The sequence below is a fragment of the Crinia signifera genome, chromosome 2, assembly GCF_055691185.1.
Source record: "Crinia signifera chromosome 2, ASM5569118v1, whole genome shotgun sequence".
NCBI classification, from domain to species: Eukaryota; Metazoa; Chordata; class Amphibia; order Anura; family Myobatrachidae; genus Crinia; species Crinia signifera.
Window position 1 is genome coordinate 42,708,812 of NC_139218.1, and position 18,767 is coordinate 42,727,578.

Genomic DNA, 18,767 nt, shown 5'->3' on the forward strand with positions numbered 1-18,767 from the left:
AGTATTATAGGCCCACACTCTCATTTTCTGATGCTGCCCCCTCCCCCTCTCTCTGACACTGACCCCTCCCCCTCTTTCTCAAGTGCTGTCTCCTCCCCCTCTTTCTCTGGCGCCGTCTCCTCCCCCTCTTTCTCTGGCGCCATCTCCTCCCCCTCTTTCTCTGGCGTTGTCTCCTCCCCCTCTTTCTCTGGCGTTGTCTCCTTCCCCCTCTCTCTGATGCTGTCTCCTCCCCCCTCTCTCTGACGCTGTCTCCTCCCCCTCTCTCTGACGCTGTCTCCTCCCCCTCTCTCTGACGCTGTCTCCTCCCCCCTCTCTCTGACACTGTCTCACATACCTCCCAACTTTTGCAGTTCAGCAGTCGGGACGTGTGGCCTAATTAAACTTTCGGGGGGAGTGACCTAATTTGGGGCGTGGTCCATACTTGCGGCTCCCCCCCGCGAGGCCACGCCCCCATTTTGCCGCTATGGGGGCATGACCCAGAGGCTCTGTGAGCCTCTAGCCATGCCCCCAGCCCCCTGGCTGCGGGAATAGACGCTGTGCACATGCGCACAGCGTTTATTCCCCACTGCTTAGCAGCTGACAGGGGGGACTCCCAACAGCCCCCCACACCGCGGGACACTGCCGCCCGCGGGTGGGACAGCTGGACAGGCCCTTATAATCGGGACTGTCCCGCTAAAATCGGGACTGTTGGGAGGTATGGTCTCCTTCCCCCTCTCTCTGGAGCTGTCTCCTCCCCCCTCTCTCTGACGCTGTCTCCTCCCCTCTCTCTGACGCTGTCTCCTCCCCCTCTCTCTCTGATGCTGTCTCCTCCCCCTCTCTCTGTGATGCTGTCCCCTCCCCCTTTTTTGTTTAAATTATAAAACCAATCACTGAGAACATTTTATAAACAATTATTTTATAAAAAATTACTCAGACCTAAAGACTCGTTAAGACCTCGTGGCCGCAAGGTGCCAGTTTTAGGCATAACATGGCCACGCTTAAATATAAAATCATAGACCATGTGCCCCCATTGCTTAGAGGGGGAAACAGAGCAAAAAAGTTGCTACAGTTAGAGTCCCGTTGGATATATCATTTAGACACCTTGCGGCCGCGAGGTCTTAACGAGTCTTTAGGGCTGAGTAATTTTTTATAAAATAATTGTTTATAAAATGTTCTCAGTGACTGGTTTTATATGTTAAACAAATCATAACCGTTTTCCACATAGGATAATACTGTGTCCCTCAAGGTGCTTTCCATGATTATTAAGATATAGAAGTAATGTCAGTATTAAGTGTAATATGTTTGTCTTTTTTAAAAACATTTTTTTACCTATATTATAATCACTGTAAATGAAGCATGTACGCTCCTCTTCTTTAAAGCACTATACACACGTTTTTTGCAATTTTTAATTCACATGTTATGTGTGCACTCTTGTTAGATGCTGCCGAGGAGATGCCAGGTGAAGAGTCTCTGTATCCCTGACAACGCAGCCACCTCCTGCTCCTGATACAGCTGCTGGGATATGAAGTCATCAGCGCTGGACGGAGACGGAGGCGGGCAGCGTCGACGGGCGGACGGATGGATGGCTTCCTGGCGTCGATTGGTGTGGCATAATGTGTAATTGCTATTAAGGTGTGTGGTATAATGTGCAATGGGTATTATGTTGTGTATGTGGCATAACTATCTTATGGACATTACAGTATGTGGCATAATGTGTAAGGGTCATTATGGTGTGTGGTATAATTTATTTATTTATTTACAGTTTCTTATATAGCGCAGCATATTCCGTTGTGCTTCACAATTGGAAACAACAGTGATTAAACAAACTGGGTAGATACAAACCGATATGGAGGTAGGAGGGCCCTGCTGGCAAGTTTGCAGTGTGTGGCATATTGTCTAATTCTTTGTGTTGTTCTTTAATTTGGGGGAGGGGGGGGGGCATATTTTTACTGTTCTCACTGGGAACCTAATTGCCAAGAAACAGTCCTGTTTTTCTTTTAAAAAAATGGGCGGGGGGGCGCCAGAATTTTTTTTGGCAGGGGGGAGCAAAATTAGTTACGCCACTGCACTGCAATATACTGTAGATCTCACTTTGAAGTAAAACCCCACCCAAATCTAATTCTCTCTGCACAAGTAACATCTCCCCCACCTGCAGTGCACATGGTTTTGTCCATCTAAGAAGGAATTTGTCAGAAAGAGTGAACAAGAGTAAGGCCCTTAGTGGCTACGGTCCTAACACCTGAAATAGGACTTCTGCTGATATCATCCGTTTAAATCTCAGAAACACACTGTTGACGAGTAATGCTGGGTACACACTGGGTGCAGCACTGCCGATATGGTTAACGATAATGGAGGTGCTACAGGAAAACGATATTGAGTATTCACACTGAAAAATATAATTAATTCAAAGGGTTAAGCATATTATTGCTTTTTAACTGCTCAGCTTTCTTCGAAACTCATAGTCATTTTGTTTTAAAAAAAAACTTTGGAACATGGATCTTATGAAACAACCTGTTTAATGAAAGCAGGAGGAGGCAGAACATGTTATAGAGGCAGTGTTACATAGAAACATAGAATTTGACGGCAAATAAGAACCACTTGGCCCATCTAGTCTGCCCCTTATGTGGCAGTGTTATTCACTGTGCACGTAAAAGTATATACAAGTTGAGTATTCCGTATCCGGGCATCCCGTATCCGAATTATTCAAAAAAACGTGTTTTTTTTAAATATATATTTTTTTACCCCCCCCCCCCCCCCCTAACCCTTTTTTGATACTTACCAAGTCCCCCGGTGTCCACAGCAGGCCTTCAGCATCCTCTTCGTCAACTCCAGCGGTTCCAGGAGTGCATTGCACGAGTGTGTGTGTGCGCGCGCCGGTGACATCACTGACGCGCCTGGGAACTCGCGCAATGCACTCCTGGGACCGCTGGAGATGCCGGAGACGGTGCTGGAGGCCTGCCATGGATGCCAGGGGACAAAGTGGACGCCAAGGAACCATAGGTCCCAAGCATTTCGGATAAGGGATACTCAACCTGTAGTAGGAAAAGCATTGAAATATTTTCATTCAGCCCAATGTAATCTTATATATAACCATCAATTCCACAGGTCTATAAGGGAAACTACTGAATACTGTATATACCGTAGTTTGTGATCAAAGTAATAAAATTAAATGTATTTAAACACTGACAAACTGGGGAAAATTCTGGCTATGCTTATAGTTTATCCTATAGGAGCACCAGAAGAAGCATAACGTATACAAATATATTTATGTAGGTGAGACTAATTTGTTTGAAGAAATAATACAGTGACTTCTGTGATTGTATATAGGCTTTTATCTGCAAAACGTGCAGGACCAGAGGTGGAACTACCATTGGCGCAGCAGATACATGTAAGGGGCACACTGCTTCCCATACCAACATTGTGTTTTTCCCTTGGTCAGTCGGGGCTTAAAGTATATTTTTGCACCTAGGCTGACTACACAGAAGTTCTGCCACTGTGCAGTACATTGACTGAGAATACTCTATATACCCCCTATATAGTATATATATGCTTTATAAAGTACTTACACATAAAATGTATTATAACCAGAGAAACACTGAATTACATTGGTCCTTTATATACCCTCTATGTGGAATGAACTTCAGAGAAGAACTAAAAGTTGTATCTTCTCAAATACTATAGGTATGTTGTAAGTACCCCAGATGCTAAACTCTTATTTTATACAATCTATTAATGTATTTTAGGCACATTGTTTACTTGGCAGCTGGAATTATAATGAGACAAAAAAAAACTCCAATATTTAGAAGGTTAACAAAAAAAAAAACATGGCAAACGCTATTTCAAATTTTAGGACACAATAATAATATAAATGCATGGAATACAGGTTTTTTGAATATGATATGACATTTGTTAGTGTATAGCAGCCTTCAGTTCATTAAGGGTTCTTGGTTGACGTTTGTAGACCTCAGCTGGTCCTGTTGGCTCTTTAGAGGCCTTTCATAATGCTGATGAGGATTGTTTTCTGCCCCATAATGGAAACTCTGCTAATGTAGCCAAACAAATCGAAGTGACCTTCATCAAGCCATTGCAGAGAAAATGCTGGAAATGGCCGGCCGAGTGATGCGAAACATCAGAAATGAATTACAAATGTGTATCACTAATGAAGGCCACCAACGGGACGATGTCAAATTCACCACCGGGACGATGTCGTATTCATAATAAATTGAACTGTATTCCATGATATTTTTAGCTATATCATCTGTACATGCATCTCAATCAAGTATGGGTCATTGAGTCAGCCCAATTTAGGTCGACATGCATTGGGTAACCCATTGCAGGACGACATGGCTTAGGTCCGCACCTGATATAGGTCAACATAGGGATGGCCATCGACCATTGATGATTAGAAATCATCAATGGTTTATGGCCAATGTCAAATAGTTTTGCCATCGATTGGGACGAACAAGATGGTTTCCCACCTTCGATGTCAAGCTTAAAGGAATAGTTTTGTTTTTTGCTTTTTTTCATAAGGGGCTGGGACACGGAGCATACTGTAGCTCAACTCCTGAAGTCCCGCCCACGTATTTTGATTGGCCCACAGGCCAATCAATTAAAGAAAATGGATGACCATCGATATGTAAAAACATTGATAGTCATCCATTGAAGAGTAACACACTATCGATGGCCAGTTGCAATTTATGGCAACGATGGCCATCCCCAGGTCAACATGGCTAAGGTCGACAGGATTGGAAGGTCGACACAAGCATTAAGTTGAAAATGGCAACGTGGACAGTCAAAAGGTTGATATGAGTTTTTCACATTTTTTGTCAACATGGACCCGGTCAAAGTGTACTGTGTACTGCATCCCCTTGAATGGCTTGCTGCACTTGTCATGCTTCGGGTACTTTGCCTCGCTGCGCTTGGCACACTATTTTATTCTCCCACCACGCCGTAGTGGATGGTAGGTCATGAAATACCGCCCGTCAGCACATGTCGGATAAAAAAAATGTGAAAAACATGTTGATCTTTTGACTGTCGACCTTGCCATTGTCAACCTAATGCATGTGTCTACCTTCCAACCCTGTCGGCCTTAGCCATGTGATCTATTTCAGGTTTCGACCAGAGCCCTGTCGCCCTTCTGTGGTCGATTCAAAGCATATTGACCTATATAGGGATGACCTAGTGACCATATCCTGCTCAATCTAACTATATCTTCAGCAACTGCATGCATGGTGGAGTTTCGGTGACATTACTGAACTATATCAATAATTCATTGTGTAAGCACTTGGCGGTGGCACTAGTTGGATAGTGTGTATGGGGCTTAAAACATCAGTGTAGTCTACAATGTTAATTTAAAGTCTACATCTCCAATATTCTGCCCTTCTATAACATGTAAACCTAAATAATTGAATTAAAAATGTATACACTGCAGCATAGTATAATGTATGATTCTAGCATTGAGCCCCAATATTTTCATTAGAAAATAGACTCTCTCATTGTGACGTAATACAGGTTTAGCATACATTTTTGAATTGTAAACATCAAAAGAAAAAACATTTCAAGTAATCTTTCATAGGTAGTGTCTGCAGCGGATTAGTTTCTGGAACGCTTTCTTAAAGTCTTCGTTGAAGATGGTATAAATAAGTGGGTTAATTAAAGAATTGAGGTATCCAAGCCACGTGAGGAAGTTGGACATGTCGTCAGAGATATAACATGCATCACAAATATTTACTATAACTTCCTTAACAAAAAACGGAAGCCAACAAATAACAAAAGCCCCCAAAATCAACCCTAAAGTGGTGGCCGCTTTGCGTTCTCTATTGCTGGATATTCTTTGCTTCCTCAGAGCTTTTTCATGTCTCATTTCAGCCCTCGGGTTCCTTATCGTGATGTGAATTTTATCGAAATCCGTTGAGTGGTCGGAGAATGACTTTTCCGCTATACAATAGGTGGAGCTCTTCCCACAGGCTTCCAGGAGAACCTGCCCGTTCTGCTCTTTTTCACACCTGCTCATACTCCGTTTGTGGTACAAGGACTGAGCAGCTTTATATATTTTATAATAAAGAATAAGTATCAATCCTAATGGGATATAAAAAGCTCCAAATGTGGAATAAATAGTAAAACTGATATGGTTGTGTTTGATGATGCATTCGTCATCGCGGTTAAGACTTTGGTGCCGCCAAAACATTGGTGGCATAGATATGAATATAGAAATGATCCACACTATGGCAATCATGAAGGCAGCATGCTTGGGCGTTCGTTTCCTGGCGTACTCCACAGCATCGGTTATAGCTCTATAACGATCCAGTGCAATTGCTGAGAGGTGCAATATGGAACACGTGCAACAGGTAATGTCTACGCTTAACCAGATATCACAGACTGCTTGACCCATAACCCAAGTTTCCTTCACAATGTACATGATGCTAAAAGGCATCACCAACACCGCCACCAGGAAATCCGTCACCGCTAGGGAACATATCAAATAATTGGCCGGGTGATGGAGCTTCCGTGTTACAATTATTGCGGCAATGACCAAAGAGTTTATTGCAGTTGTCATCAACGTTAGGACTGACAGAGTAAGTGTTATAAGAATGTTGCTGGTAAACCCTTTCGTTAGATGCTCCAAAGTACAATTATATTCCGTTATGTTTAGTATATCCATATTCTTTCTACGCATGAAGTTCACAGCGGGGAGTTGATCGCTGGAGAAAAAAGAAAAAGGCAAATGTTTAATTATGTAATTAGTTAATATGATATAACTCAAACATTGAAATGAGAAAGTGAAGCTTTGACTTGTAAAATGTTTCACTAACTTCGCCGGTATGATCATTAACATTTAGTGTATTTCAAGACTTTGGTGCCTAATTATCAAGCATTTGTTTTAGAATGAAATTAAGTAGAAAGAGCAGTTTCTACTTATGTTTATTAATGGTTGTTATGTACTAAAACCTAGTAAGGACATTTCACAGAAATATCCTGCAAAAGCTAATTATCTGTGCAGACCGCAGCCCACATAATTATTAATGGTGGCTACGGACTTACATCGATGTAACGCTACCCACTGTGGGATACATTTTCCAAGATGGGGGTTCTATTGCCCATAGCAACCAATCAAATTCTACTTCTTATTTATTTTGCACTATCTATAAGATAATATGTAGAATCTAATTGGCTGCTCTGGGCAACATCCCATTTTAACTAGAACTCCTATATTAGTACAGGGTTTGTAAAAAAAGTAATGAGACCTATTTTTGTTTCTGACACGCAATGCAACGTTCTATCGAACAGCGCTACGCCATTAAATTTGAGCCCACCCATGCTCCAGGTGGGCTCGACGGAGGGGAAAGTCAGCTTCAACAGGCACCAAGCATCAGTCGCCTACAAGCTTTTGTGCGGTTCATATCGTAATTTTAGTGGACCCCTGTAACTAGGCTCGGTTGAAGCTTAAAAATGCAACTTCTATCAAACAGCACGACGCCATTAAATTCTGTGTGGGACTCTGAAAATCGGCTATGGAGACGTTGGCCATGATCCTGAAAGTGCATTGCCGCCAAATGGAAGCTGCATCATGACAATGCACCAAGCCACACCTGCTTCCTGTTCAACAACTATCTGGCCCCGAATGGCATCACAATGCTTCCCCAGCCCCCCTACAGTCCCGATCTGGCCCCGGCAGACTTTTTCCTGTTTCACTGAGTGAAGACAGCCCTCAAAGGACACAGCCATGGTACCGTAGCAGAGGTCAAAGAGCCTTTGACGCCCTGCTTGAAGGACGTTCAGGGAAAGGACTTCCAGGGTGCCTTCCAAGTGTGGACAACTTGTTGGCAGAAGTGTGTCGATGTACAAGGGTCTTATTTTAAATCATTTCAATTGTTTGTAGAGATATCTTTCTTTCCCGAATTTGGTCTCATTACTTTTTCTACAAACCCTGTAAATGTACCCCTGTGACTTCAATTCACATTATACTCCTTAATGTGACCCCAATTCACATTGCACCCCCTACTTTGCCCCTTATTTAGACTTAACAACCCACTGTGACCCCAATTCACATCACATGCCCCACTGTGCCCTCAATCACCCCCCCCCCACACACACTCTGACCCCCAGTTCTCCTTAGATACTCCACTGTGCCCCCAATTCACATGACAAATTCCCCAAATGATATGCCACAGATGTCCCTACAAACTAATTTGCAATGCAGTCTGCTTTTTTTGTTACTGAACCTCGGACCCCTCTGAAACGCAGGGTACAGGACAGGTGTGTGTGTGTGTACATATATATATATATATATATATATATATATATATTAGATTATATATAGATTAGTGACAGGTGTGTTGGCAACTGCTCACCTATAAAAGCATAGTCTGCTGTGAGCTTTAGACCAGATAGCATGCCTGGAATCAAACATTGATGTGATAGCTATGTGTATTGTAGCCATTTTGAGCGATAGTGTTAGGACCTGCAGAAAAGTGGGGTCCCGTGAAGGGGGCTGCAGGCTTGAATGCATTGATCAATTCATGAACCAAATCTCCACTATTTATTAATATCAGTTTATTTAGTTCTATCTATCTATCTATCTATCTATCTATCTATCTATCTATCTATATATATATATATATATATATATATATATATATATATATACACACACACAGTATAATTATTATAATTATGGTTTTCATAGTAAATTAATTAAATTGTGTTCATACAGTGGGTGAAATTTAATAGGATGGAAGATTCAGAAAGTAAGAGATTTGGTAAGAAATTTTTTTAAAGCGGCAATCATTTACACTTCACCATCAAACTGGTTTTGCAGTGTAAATGATTGCCGCTTTAAAAAAAACGGGAGATTTGATACCAAATCTCTCACTTTCTGCATCTCTCAACCTATTAAATTTCACCCAGCATGTCATCCTTGGAGCGAGGGACAGAATTTGATTCTGTTAGACCACGTATATGATTGGAAGCCACACGCCAATGTGACCATAAATAATTTGAATTGACCTGAAGCAAAAATCCAGGGCAACTCTGCAAGTTCCCCAATGCATGGGGATAATATGGCATAATTGTATCCATTTATTACTTCTGCCTCAACAAAAATAATTATCAGATAAGATAAAATTAGGTCTTCTATTTCCCAACAATCTTTTTTCATGGAAGAACCGTAGATGTAGTCATAGACAATAAAAGAAATTAATGTGAGTGTGTGTCTATTTTCATTTCTGAGATGTGCCTTGTGTCACATTCTCCTGCTAGTGTGGGAGGTTAGAATGTCAGGGGTTGTCACTGGCGGCAGCGGTGCTAGTGTTTTATTGCAGTCTTTCACAGTTTAAATTGCATTAAACTTATGTCTATTTATTTTGTTAAACTGCTGCTTGCTTCACATCTACTGTTTGTGTCATTAGGCCAAGAAACGTACCGAACAACACATTAAAGACAAAATATATGAGAGGGACTTTCAAATACAAAAGGTTTACATGCATATAATCTTACTTACTTAAATTAAAATATTTTATGTGAATGAATATTCACTAGAATACAAAGGCTCAGGTCTTTTCAAGACCATTTTATTTTATTTTGCTGTATCACCAGCCAATCACAAAAGATATCCCACAGTGGCTGCATGCAAAAAGGAGTAGCATGGAGGATTGCAAGATTTCCTAGGCGGTTCTATAAATGTATACATACATATCATCTCTACATACATCTAGTGTCCGTGAGTCTCCGAAACACTGCCATCTGCTGGCAGAGAGTGAAACTACATCCCTTTCTCACACACATCTATATATATACATTTATATATATATATATATATGTATTTATATATATATAATAGTCTGTCGCCTCGGCACTCCGTTCCATAAGCAATTCTGCTGCTCCGCTGCCCTCCTGTGGGGGAACCAACGTCCACCACTGGTATAATGTAAAGACGAGGCAGCATTCAAAAGGCTTGTTTAAAGTGCTTTTAGTGTCAAAAATTCATCATCAACGTTTCGGGGTTCAAGACCCTATCATCAGGATATATATAGTCCACGCTTCTAACAAGCAATGTCACTCCAGCAGTCTTGGTGATAAAAGTTACTTATTTATTGTGAATACCGACGTTTCAGGGCTCCAAACATCCCGTTTTCAAGGTGCACAAATACAAAAACAGTGTTAAGTCTTACCTTAAATCTTCCAAATATACTATTGTAACACCAGGCTAAGACGTCCATCCCAAGGCTGGTGACTTCTAAACCTGACACTCGGTGACAGCGGGACGAACAGAACTGGTGGAGGATTGTGGAGCCGGCACCCTCTCCCTCACTCTCCCTGATTCCAACTTGGGACCTGACTGGACGTCTTAGCCTGGTGTTACAGGAATATTTCTACCACAATCGGTGGTTACACGCCTTTATATCCTGTTTGTTTGTAAGTGTCCTACGAGACTAATAAATTGTTATATTTTTAACCATATTGCATGTTTGGCGATGTTCTGTGTTTTATCAGGTTAACATCTTGGTACAAAAACTGATTGGACATCAGATACGCAGTTATACCTTAAATTTGTGCGTAATTATTATTTTTTTTATATATAAAAAGTGAATATATCACCTGTTATATACTTTAAAGTAAAGCTGTTACGTGAGCTCTGTAGAATAACCGTTTTAGTGCCAACATCTCTTTGAGAGATATGCAAAATATCCGCTAAAAATGCCGGCGTCGCTCACATTTGTTATATAAATTCAAATAAAAAATGTTGAGTAAAAAAAGATTATATATCCTATATAAGGTAAACATTTACAGGTCACTATGATGAATAAAAATGTGTGCTTGGCCATTTTCACACCTATTTTGACAAATTCACTTGGCACTCAAAGGGTTAATTCCCACTGCCCCGGTCACCTACTTCCCTTTTGATGCTAATCTTTAAATATCAACCATTTCTATTTAATTCCTCGCTTGTAACCTTTGTGTCACACAAATGTATCTGTTACTCTATTATCTATTCAAGCACATTCCATTTATTAATTTTCTGCTTATGACCTGATTTTACCTATCTGTTACTCTCCTTATCATACATCAGTCAATGTAAATGCAAGGCTGGAATTTATAGCTGGGCTGAGGGCTCTGTTGATAACTTGACAATAGCAATGAATTATTCAATAAAGATAAGACAGAAATCATCCCTTACCATCCCTAGATCACAGTACATGATCACCTTAAATATAACCACTTTATTTTTTATAGTGGAAGCGGTAGTTACATGGCACGTGATGTGAATTTATGTGTTTCTGGAATACTTACTACTACACCGTTTATGTGTAGTTTGTATGTATTTATAAATAACCAGTGGCGGTTTTTACCTATGGGCTGCAGGGCTGCAGCCCCCCCAGATAAAATCCGCCACTGTCTTTGCCTAAAGTGAAGCCAGATGCTTCACTGTGACTGGCAGTGACTTCCTATTGGAAGTCCAACCTGCCAGTCACTCAAGGCATCCCATCGGGTGGTGTTCCCTCCCTCTGGGATGCCTCTCTCTGCACATGCGCAGTACCGCGGACCATACTGCGCATGTGCCGGAACCCAGGAACCCGATCAAGCCTCCAGGGGCTGCTGCAAAGGCAGCCCCCGGAGGCTTGGGCCAGCGCATGCACAGTATGTACAAAGTTACTGCGCATGCGCTGGCCCCGTGCAGGGGACCAGCGGCAGTGGAGCGCGGCGGCAGTGGCGGTGACAGCTGCAGCAGAGGGGGGACACATTGCGGCAGCCCCCTCCTCCAAAACAGTAAGAGACGCTACTGTAAATAACATAGATGAGTGGTTCCAAAAAGGAACCCATCTAAACTTTCTGTAGCTATAAAGAGTCGTGTGAGCCCCAGCTCAGGTCTGCCCACCAAGTTCGGATCATGAAACCGGGCAAAACATCATCTTAACAAGAAAAGGGGGGTTCACTGATTTTACACTCTTTGCAGGAATTGGTATATACAGTATCAAAAACGGGAACGGGAAAAAGTTATATGTATGAATTATAATTTTACTCTAGGAGTAGTGACAGTGATGACTAACCTTGACACTCCAGCTGTTGTTGAACTACACATCCCAGCATACCCTGCATCAGTTTTAGCATGGCCAAATAGTAAAACTGATGCAGGGCATGCTTGAATGTGTAGTTCAACAACAGCTGGAGTGTCAAGTTTAGCCATGACTGATATAGGTTATTCTGGTTCATTCAGCCTTGCAAATCCACCAAACCCTGCCTTGCAAAGAACTTTTTATTCATTAAATGCACTCACAGGACACACAAACATGTAACAGATAATATCCAGTAGGTACTGACAATGTACATGTATAAACCACAGTAAGGGAACATCAAAGGTTTTCCCCTAAGCCAAATTGACCACAGTGCCAAGGAAAATAAATAAACCAACATTGTCTGTATTACTATCCTTTAGATCTATAAATATCAAGAGATCATGGCAATCAGTCTGTCAAACAGGCTATATGTGATATGTGTACATTTGTTTTCAGAGAAATTGCTCTGGCTGTAAATAAATATGTTATGGGTAACATCTCCTCTTTTCATTTTTAGAAGCTTTACTAAATTTGCCCCACTGAGTCACATTTCCCGTGACATAATGTAAGTAAGGTACAATTGCAATGGGCTTGCTCTGGGCCCCATTGCCCCATGATAAACCTCTGCTCCCTCCTGACTGGTAGGGTAGGGAGAAAGCGGAGGATTTCATTTCTATGGTACCAAGTTTTCATCCAACTGTGATAGGCATAAGGAAACACACATAACTTTTGAGATTAGATTGAGACTTTAGCTATACCATTACCGAATATTTTTCTCTGCACTTGTTACATCTGCCCCACCTGCAGTCCACATGTTTTTGCCTGTTTTGAGAACAAATTTGTCCTGCGGTCAGGTCCGAATTAGGCCATTTATCTCCGTCCACTTTATCTCCACCCAAGGCTTAGTACATAGACCTCTAATTCTCTGTATGCTTAAACAGTGCTAGTCTGTATCATTCAGACCATATTTGCATTGCTTTAATCAGAGCGCTTCCGCACGTTTGCGTAAGGGGACAGCGAGCAGCCTACTAATTATTGTGAAGAACGAAAAGCTTTATATTACTTCCTCTGTAATGACTCCACTCAAGAAGCATGCTGTGTATCCTGTTTATGCATATTGGATTCATATGATAAGATGATATAACCCTGAGGTTCAAAGATGAAGCTTTCAAAAGCTATTAATCAGTTTTCGTTACAGCTCACTTGCTTTCTTCAAGCTTGTTATTATGCTATAATATCTAACGAAGCAATGATTAGCATAGGGACACTGACCCTGCTAAGATGCAGATGGTGTTATTGTACGTTGACATGTTACATTATATTATTTAAATACATACATATATATATATATATATATATATATATATATATATATATATATATATATATATATATATATAGTACAAGATGATCATAGAACAAATGTAATGAAAGGTCAAGAAAAACGATTCATTAGTCATCGTCGGTGACTTCCAATGATCTTTTTGTAGACCAAACGTTCTCACCATACTTTAACAAGGACCCACAACGCATTTTTTCACATTTGAATTTGTTTACTGAACAACGTCTATGCGTCTAAGAGATATATGTCCATCTACTTTAATTGATTATTAAGCTCTAATTGCACCTATGTCAAACATATCGTTTTTGCGTCTTGATATGGACATCTTTGGATAAAATGATGTCAAAGCAGTAGAAGACGTCTTGTGTAAATTAACAGCTCCTGCATGCTTCTGGGATCCGTTACTGTGTCTACAGACACATTATCAGATTATTTACATGAGCCCACAGGTATAGGTTATAAATAATGACATTAATATTGGTACAGGTTGAGTTTCCCTTATCCAAAATGCACGGGACCATGAGCATTTTGGATAAAGGATTTTTTGGCGTTTTTTGAATATTTTTTTCCAATCTTACCTGGTCACCACCACTGCTGGTGGCCCGATGGTGCTCCGGCATCCACGGTGTCCTCCGGCATCCACGGCTGCCTTCCGGATCCTCTTCAGCACCATCTCCGGTCCTAGGGGTGCATTGCACGAATGTGTGGGTGCGTCGGACTGGAGATGCCGCTGAAGAGGATCCCGCAGGCTGCCGTGGACAACCAGGGGACGAGGTAAGTATGAAAAAAGGGGTGGGGGGTACAATAAACAATATTAGGAAAAACGCCGGTTTTCGGAATATTTCAGTTTTTGGAATACACGTATAAGGGAGACCCGACCTGTAGTACAGGAACAACAAAGTACCTTCATTGTTTGTGACTCTTGCACCACTCAGTTATTGAGAGTGACTCTTCATTATTCTTTGTAAATGTTTCTTTTTGGTCTTTTTTGCTCTGTTCATATCTTTCAGTATCCAGCGGAATATCTATTTATAGAAATCAGGAAAACAATACAAAAAATATGTTAATTTTTTGGGAAAATGACAATATACAGAACAATTAAAAGTAGTGGAAGTCAATTATGAAATGCCCTGCAAAACGCACTGTATTGCACACAGTTTAACAGTCATCGCTGGTGTCAACTGCCTTCGATGTGGCCGGGGTTCGTCTATTATAAATCAAAATAGTGTCCTCTCATATAGACCAGTATTGCCTCCGGGAACCTCAACAACAACACACACCTCTCCTTGGGATGCAGTAAATGTCCCGACAGTCAAAATACAGACAACCATTGGCTGACAGTCAAAACACCGACACATTCAAAATGCAGACATTCATTATGCCGACATGATAAAAAAATGCAACAGTCAAAATGTCTCTCTGCACTCGCCATGATTGGAGCACACTATTTTATTCTCCCACCACTCCGTAGTGGATGGTAGGGCACCAAATACCGCCAATCGGCACATGTAGGCTCAATAAAAATGTGAAAAACTCAGGTGGACCTTTTTGATTGTCGACCTTCCCATTGTTGACCTAATGCTTGTTGACTTTACCCATGTCCATCTATTTCAGGTTTCCCTTAAGCTCTGTCTAGGGCTGACCTAGTGACCATGTCCCCCCCATAGGTAATGCTGAGTGCACTCCTACGAAACAAAGAGCACACTTCATATACCCACACAGTGCTGCCATCAGAAATGGTGGGGCCTAGGACTGACAAAATAGACAGGGCCCTCCTTCCCTTTCTCGAACACCTGGAATGCATGGTAAGACCTCCAATGTCCACAGCAATGGCCGCACTACTCCACCTCTACATTGCTTCAAGGGAAATGTGAGCTTTGTTTATGACAAAATATACTTTATAAACTCCAGTGCTGGGCCTTTCTGTATGGGCCTAATTAATAGCTGGAGAATCAGGCCAGTATAGGAAACATAAAGAAGCCAATTGGTGGTAACCATCAACAACTGTCACAGGACTGTTGCCACTCTTCCTGGATTACAATCGGGGGAAACATCTTAAATACCATCTGTCATATCCTATTCCCAGATTATTAAACTAGGAGTTTAACCCTTTGAGTGTCAACATCTTTGTAAGAGATGTTCAAAATATCCGCTAAAAAAAATGCCAGCGTCGCTCACATTTGTTATATAAATTCAAATAAAAAATGTTGCGTAAAAAAAAAAAGATTGTATTTTCTATGTAAGGTAAACATTACAGGTCATTATGATGAAGACAAATGTTTGCTTTGCAATTTTCACTCCTATTTTGACAAATTCACTTGGCATTTAAAGGGTTAATGATGGAAAGCTGAAATAAGGCAGACAGCCTTTAAAACCTGAGTCTGTGGCAGGTATACCTTGACTGTCTTATAACTAGTATGTGGAGCTTACGATCTATCTTGTAAGGTTATATTGGGTGAATGGCATTACTGTAGTACTGTGATATTGGGGTTTATTCTAGTTCATTCTTTCTGACAAAATCCTTCTTAGATGGACAAAACCATGTGCACTGCAGGGGGGCAGATGTAACATGTGCAGAGATAATTAGATTTGGGTGAGTTATTTTATTTCTGTGCAGGGAAAATACTAACTGCATGATTTTACACTTCAATATAGATCTCACTTTGAAGAAAAACCCCACCCAAATCTAATTCTCTCTGCACAAGTTACATCTGCCCCACTCGCAGTGCAAATGGTTTTGTCTATCTAAGAAGGATTTTGTCAGAAAGAATGGACTAGAATAACCCCCATTGCCTCTTATTTTACCATTCTTTATTACACATCACATTGATAGCTGCAAAAGCACAAATGTTTTGGGTAATTGTCGTTAATAGCAATATGTCCTATCTAGGTGTAGCAATACACAGGAAATTCATTGCAATAGTAAACAGTGTTTTTGTTAATCATTGAAAGCTTAACATTGGACATTATGAGCATTGTTAGGAAACACTCCACGCAGCCATTCATACAGCATCCTTATGTCTGCGCCGATGACAGTGATAATGAAGGTCACCAAAGCTTCTTTCCAGGGAGAGAGAACATCTATTAACAATGCAAATAAATATATTTTGAAATGAATGGTGATGTTGAATAGGAGAATGAAGAGCCACTTATAGTATTTCTTCATCAAAGACGGAAACGGTGCAAACATACAGTGCATCAACTGTGTATGATGTGAAGGTGTGTTCAGTGCCATCAGTGGATGTATGACAAAAGCTGACCATGCATGCAGGAGTGAAGAATGCCAGGGAGGGATCCTATGGGTCCCCCTCCAGGTAAATATTGGGGAATGCAGCTAATGTCAACTATAGATGGTGTTAGCTACGGGGGCCAAGCTACTTGGTAAATTTGTCAATATAAACTTCTTTTGTGGATGAAAATAGAGGCTCTCTGATATTTGAGGGATACTTAACATTTGTGGGTACCCACTGAATACCTCCCAACTATCCCAATTTTCACAGGACAGTTCTGTTTTTTTGGGGGGGACTGGGACAGTGTTACCAGTGCTGTACCAACTCGGTGTCAAACAGTAGGGGAGGAGGCAGTTGGAAGCTCCATGTTTACAGAATCTTTTCCTGGGAGACTGAGGAACTCAGGGCATAGCTTACAGTGCCCCAACAGTGACAGAAAACATTAGGAGTGGTTTGCCCATGCATCGTCCCATGAAAAACGTCCCCTTTTGAGAGTCTGTGATTTCACAGTGAGAAAGAGTTCCAATTGGGACGAAGCTAATATTGAGAGGCAGGCACCGGCAGGGGGGGGGGGGGGAAGAGGACCCAGGATTTTTGGTACTTGTGTATTTTGGCGGCGCCCCCGATGTCCGTCGTACGACGAACAGATCGCATCGCATGCCATGCACCCGATGGCATGCGATGCGATGCGACGCGATTTTGACCCCCTATACGACCAAAAATCGTATAAGCACCCTAAAGGGTGCTTTTGAGCACCCAAATGGGTGCTTACAATGTTAAATGCACCCCCACGCCACCCCCCACTATAAACGTGAACCCGAAGCGTGGCGAGCGCAGCGAGCCCGCGAGGGGCGGCGGTACGCGTCCTACGACCTTTTCATACCCCCACTATCCACGTCGGCGTGGAGTTGAGAATAGAATAGTGTGGCGAGCGCAGCGAGCCACCGAGCCCGAAGCGTGGCGAGCGCAGCGAGCCCCGCGAGGGGACGCGGATACCTTCACAGTTATACGCGTCCCCTCGCGGGCTTCACAGGTGTCCGTGGCGACGCGGACACCTGTGAAGCCCGCGAGGGGACGCGTTTACCTGTGAAGGTATCCGCGTCCCCTCGCGGGGCTCGCTGCGCTCGCCACGCTTCAGGCTCGGTGGCTCGCTGCGCTCGCCACACTATTCTATTCTCAACTCCACGCCGACGTGGATAGTGGGGGTATGAAAAGGTCGTAGGACGCGTACCGCCGCCCCTCGCGGGCTGGCTGCGCTCGCCACGCTTCGGGTTCACGTTTATAGTGGGGGGTGGCGTGGGGGTGCATTTAACATTGTAAGCACCCATTTGGGTGCTTAACATAGTATAAGCACCCATTAGGGTGCTTATACAATGTTTAATCGCATCGCATCGTATGGCATCGTATGCCATGTACAATGGCATACAATTTCAAAATTGTATGCCATCGTGCTCTATCGTACGATATCGCGTCGCATCGCATACCATCGTATGTGTTATGGTATGCGATGCGATGGGCGCCGCCAAAATACACAAGTACCGGATTTTTTCCTAGTCACCGGTTCCTCTGACAAAAGTCCCGGGTCGGTACACATTTACGTGCAAAAAAACAGGATTTTTAAGTCAGTGGAAAACTGGTATATGAGGTTATTTATAACAAAGTTCTATTAAAGATGGGCTGTTGCCCCTAGCAACTAATCAGAATCTACATCTTAGAATCTAGCACCTTCTAGAAGATAATATATTGAATCTGATTAGTTGGTCATAGCAACATCCCATTGTCAATACAACTCCCATCTTAGTAAATAAACCACTTAGATTTTGAAACTAAGAGAATGAAAATGCAAACAGCGAATTATCCGGCTCACAACTTAAATCTATATGTTTATTTTTGTCACCAATTAAAACAGAAAAGTCATGGAGGAAAAGATACAGACAATCACTCAAGAAAATAATTGCAATCTTTGGCTCTTCCTAGTGTTTGGAGTGATACTGGGATGCTGAACAGATACATTCAGCATCATTTCTACATAAATGAAGACATACAACAAAATAATTGATGTGATACAGTAGTGTATATGCATGGCGATCTTTAATCATTACCAAGACAAAAGTTGAATGAGCATGTCAAATCAGAAGTGTGCACTACTGTGGGCCAGTTGCG

The 18,767-nt window shown here is 42.0% G+C and overlaps 1 protein-coding gene across 1 annotated transcript in view; it reads right to left on the minus strand.

The window, feature by feature from the left end:
- Positions 1-2,850: 2,850 nt before the first annotated feature.
- The window catches only part of HTR1F (5-hydroxytryptamine receptor 1F), a 227,084-nt gene continuing 211,167 nt past the window's right edge, over positions 2,851-18,767 (minus strand). The window contains exons 2-3 of the mRNA XM_083171931.1: positions 14,279-14,399; positions 2,851-6,680 (exon numbers count right to left, since the gene is read on the minus strand). Of these exons, the coding sequence (XP_083028057.1) occupies positions 5,549-6,655 (1,107 nt within the window). The 5' untranslated portion in view covers positions 6,656-6,680; positions 14,279-14,399 and the 3' untranslated portion in view covers positions 2,851-5,548. The remainder of the gene's footprint in view (positions 6,681-14,278; positions 14,400-18,767) is intronic.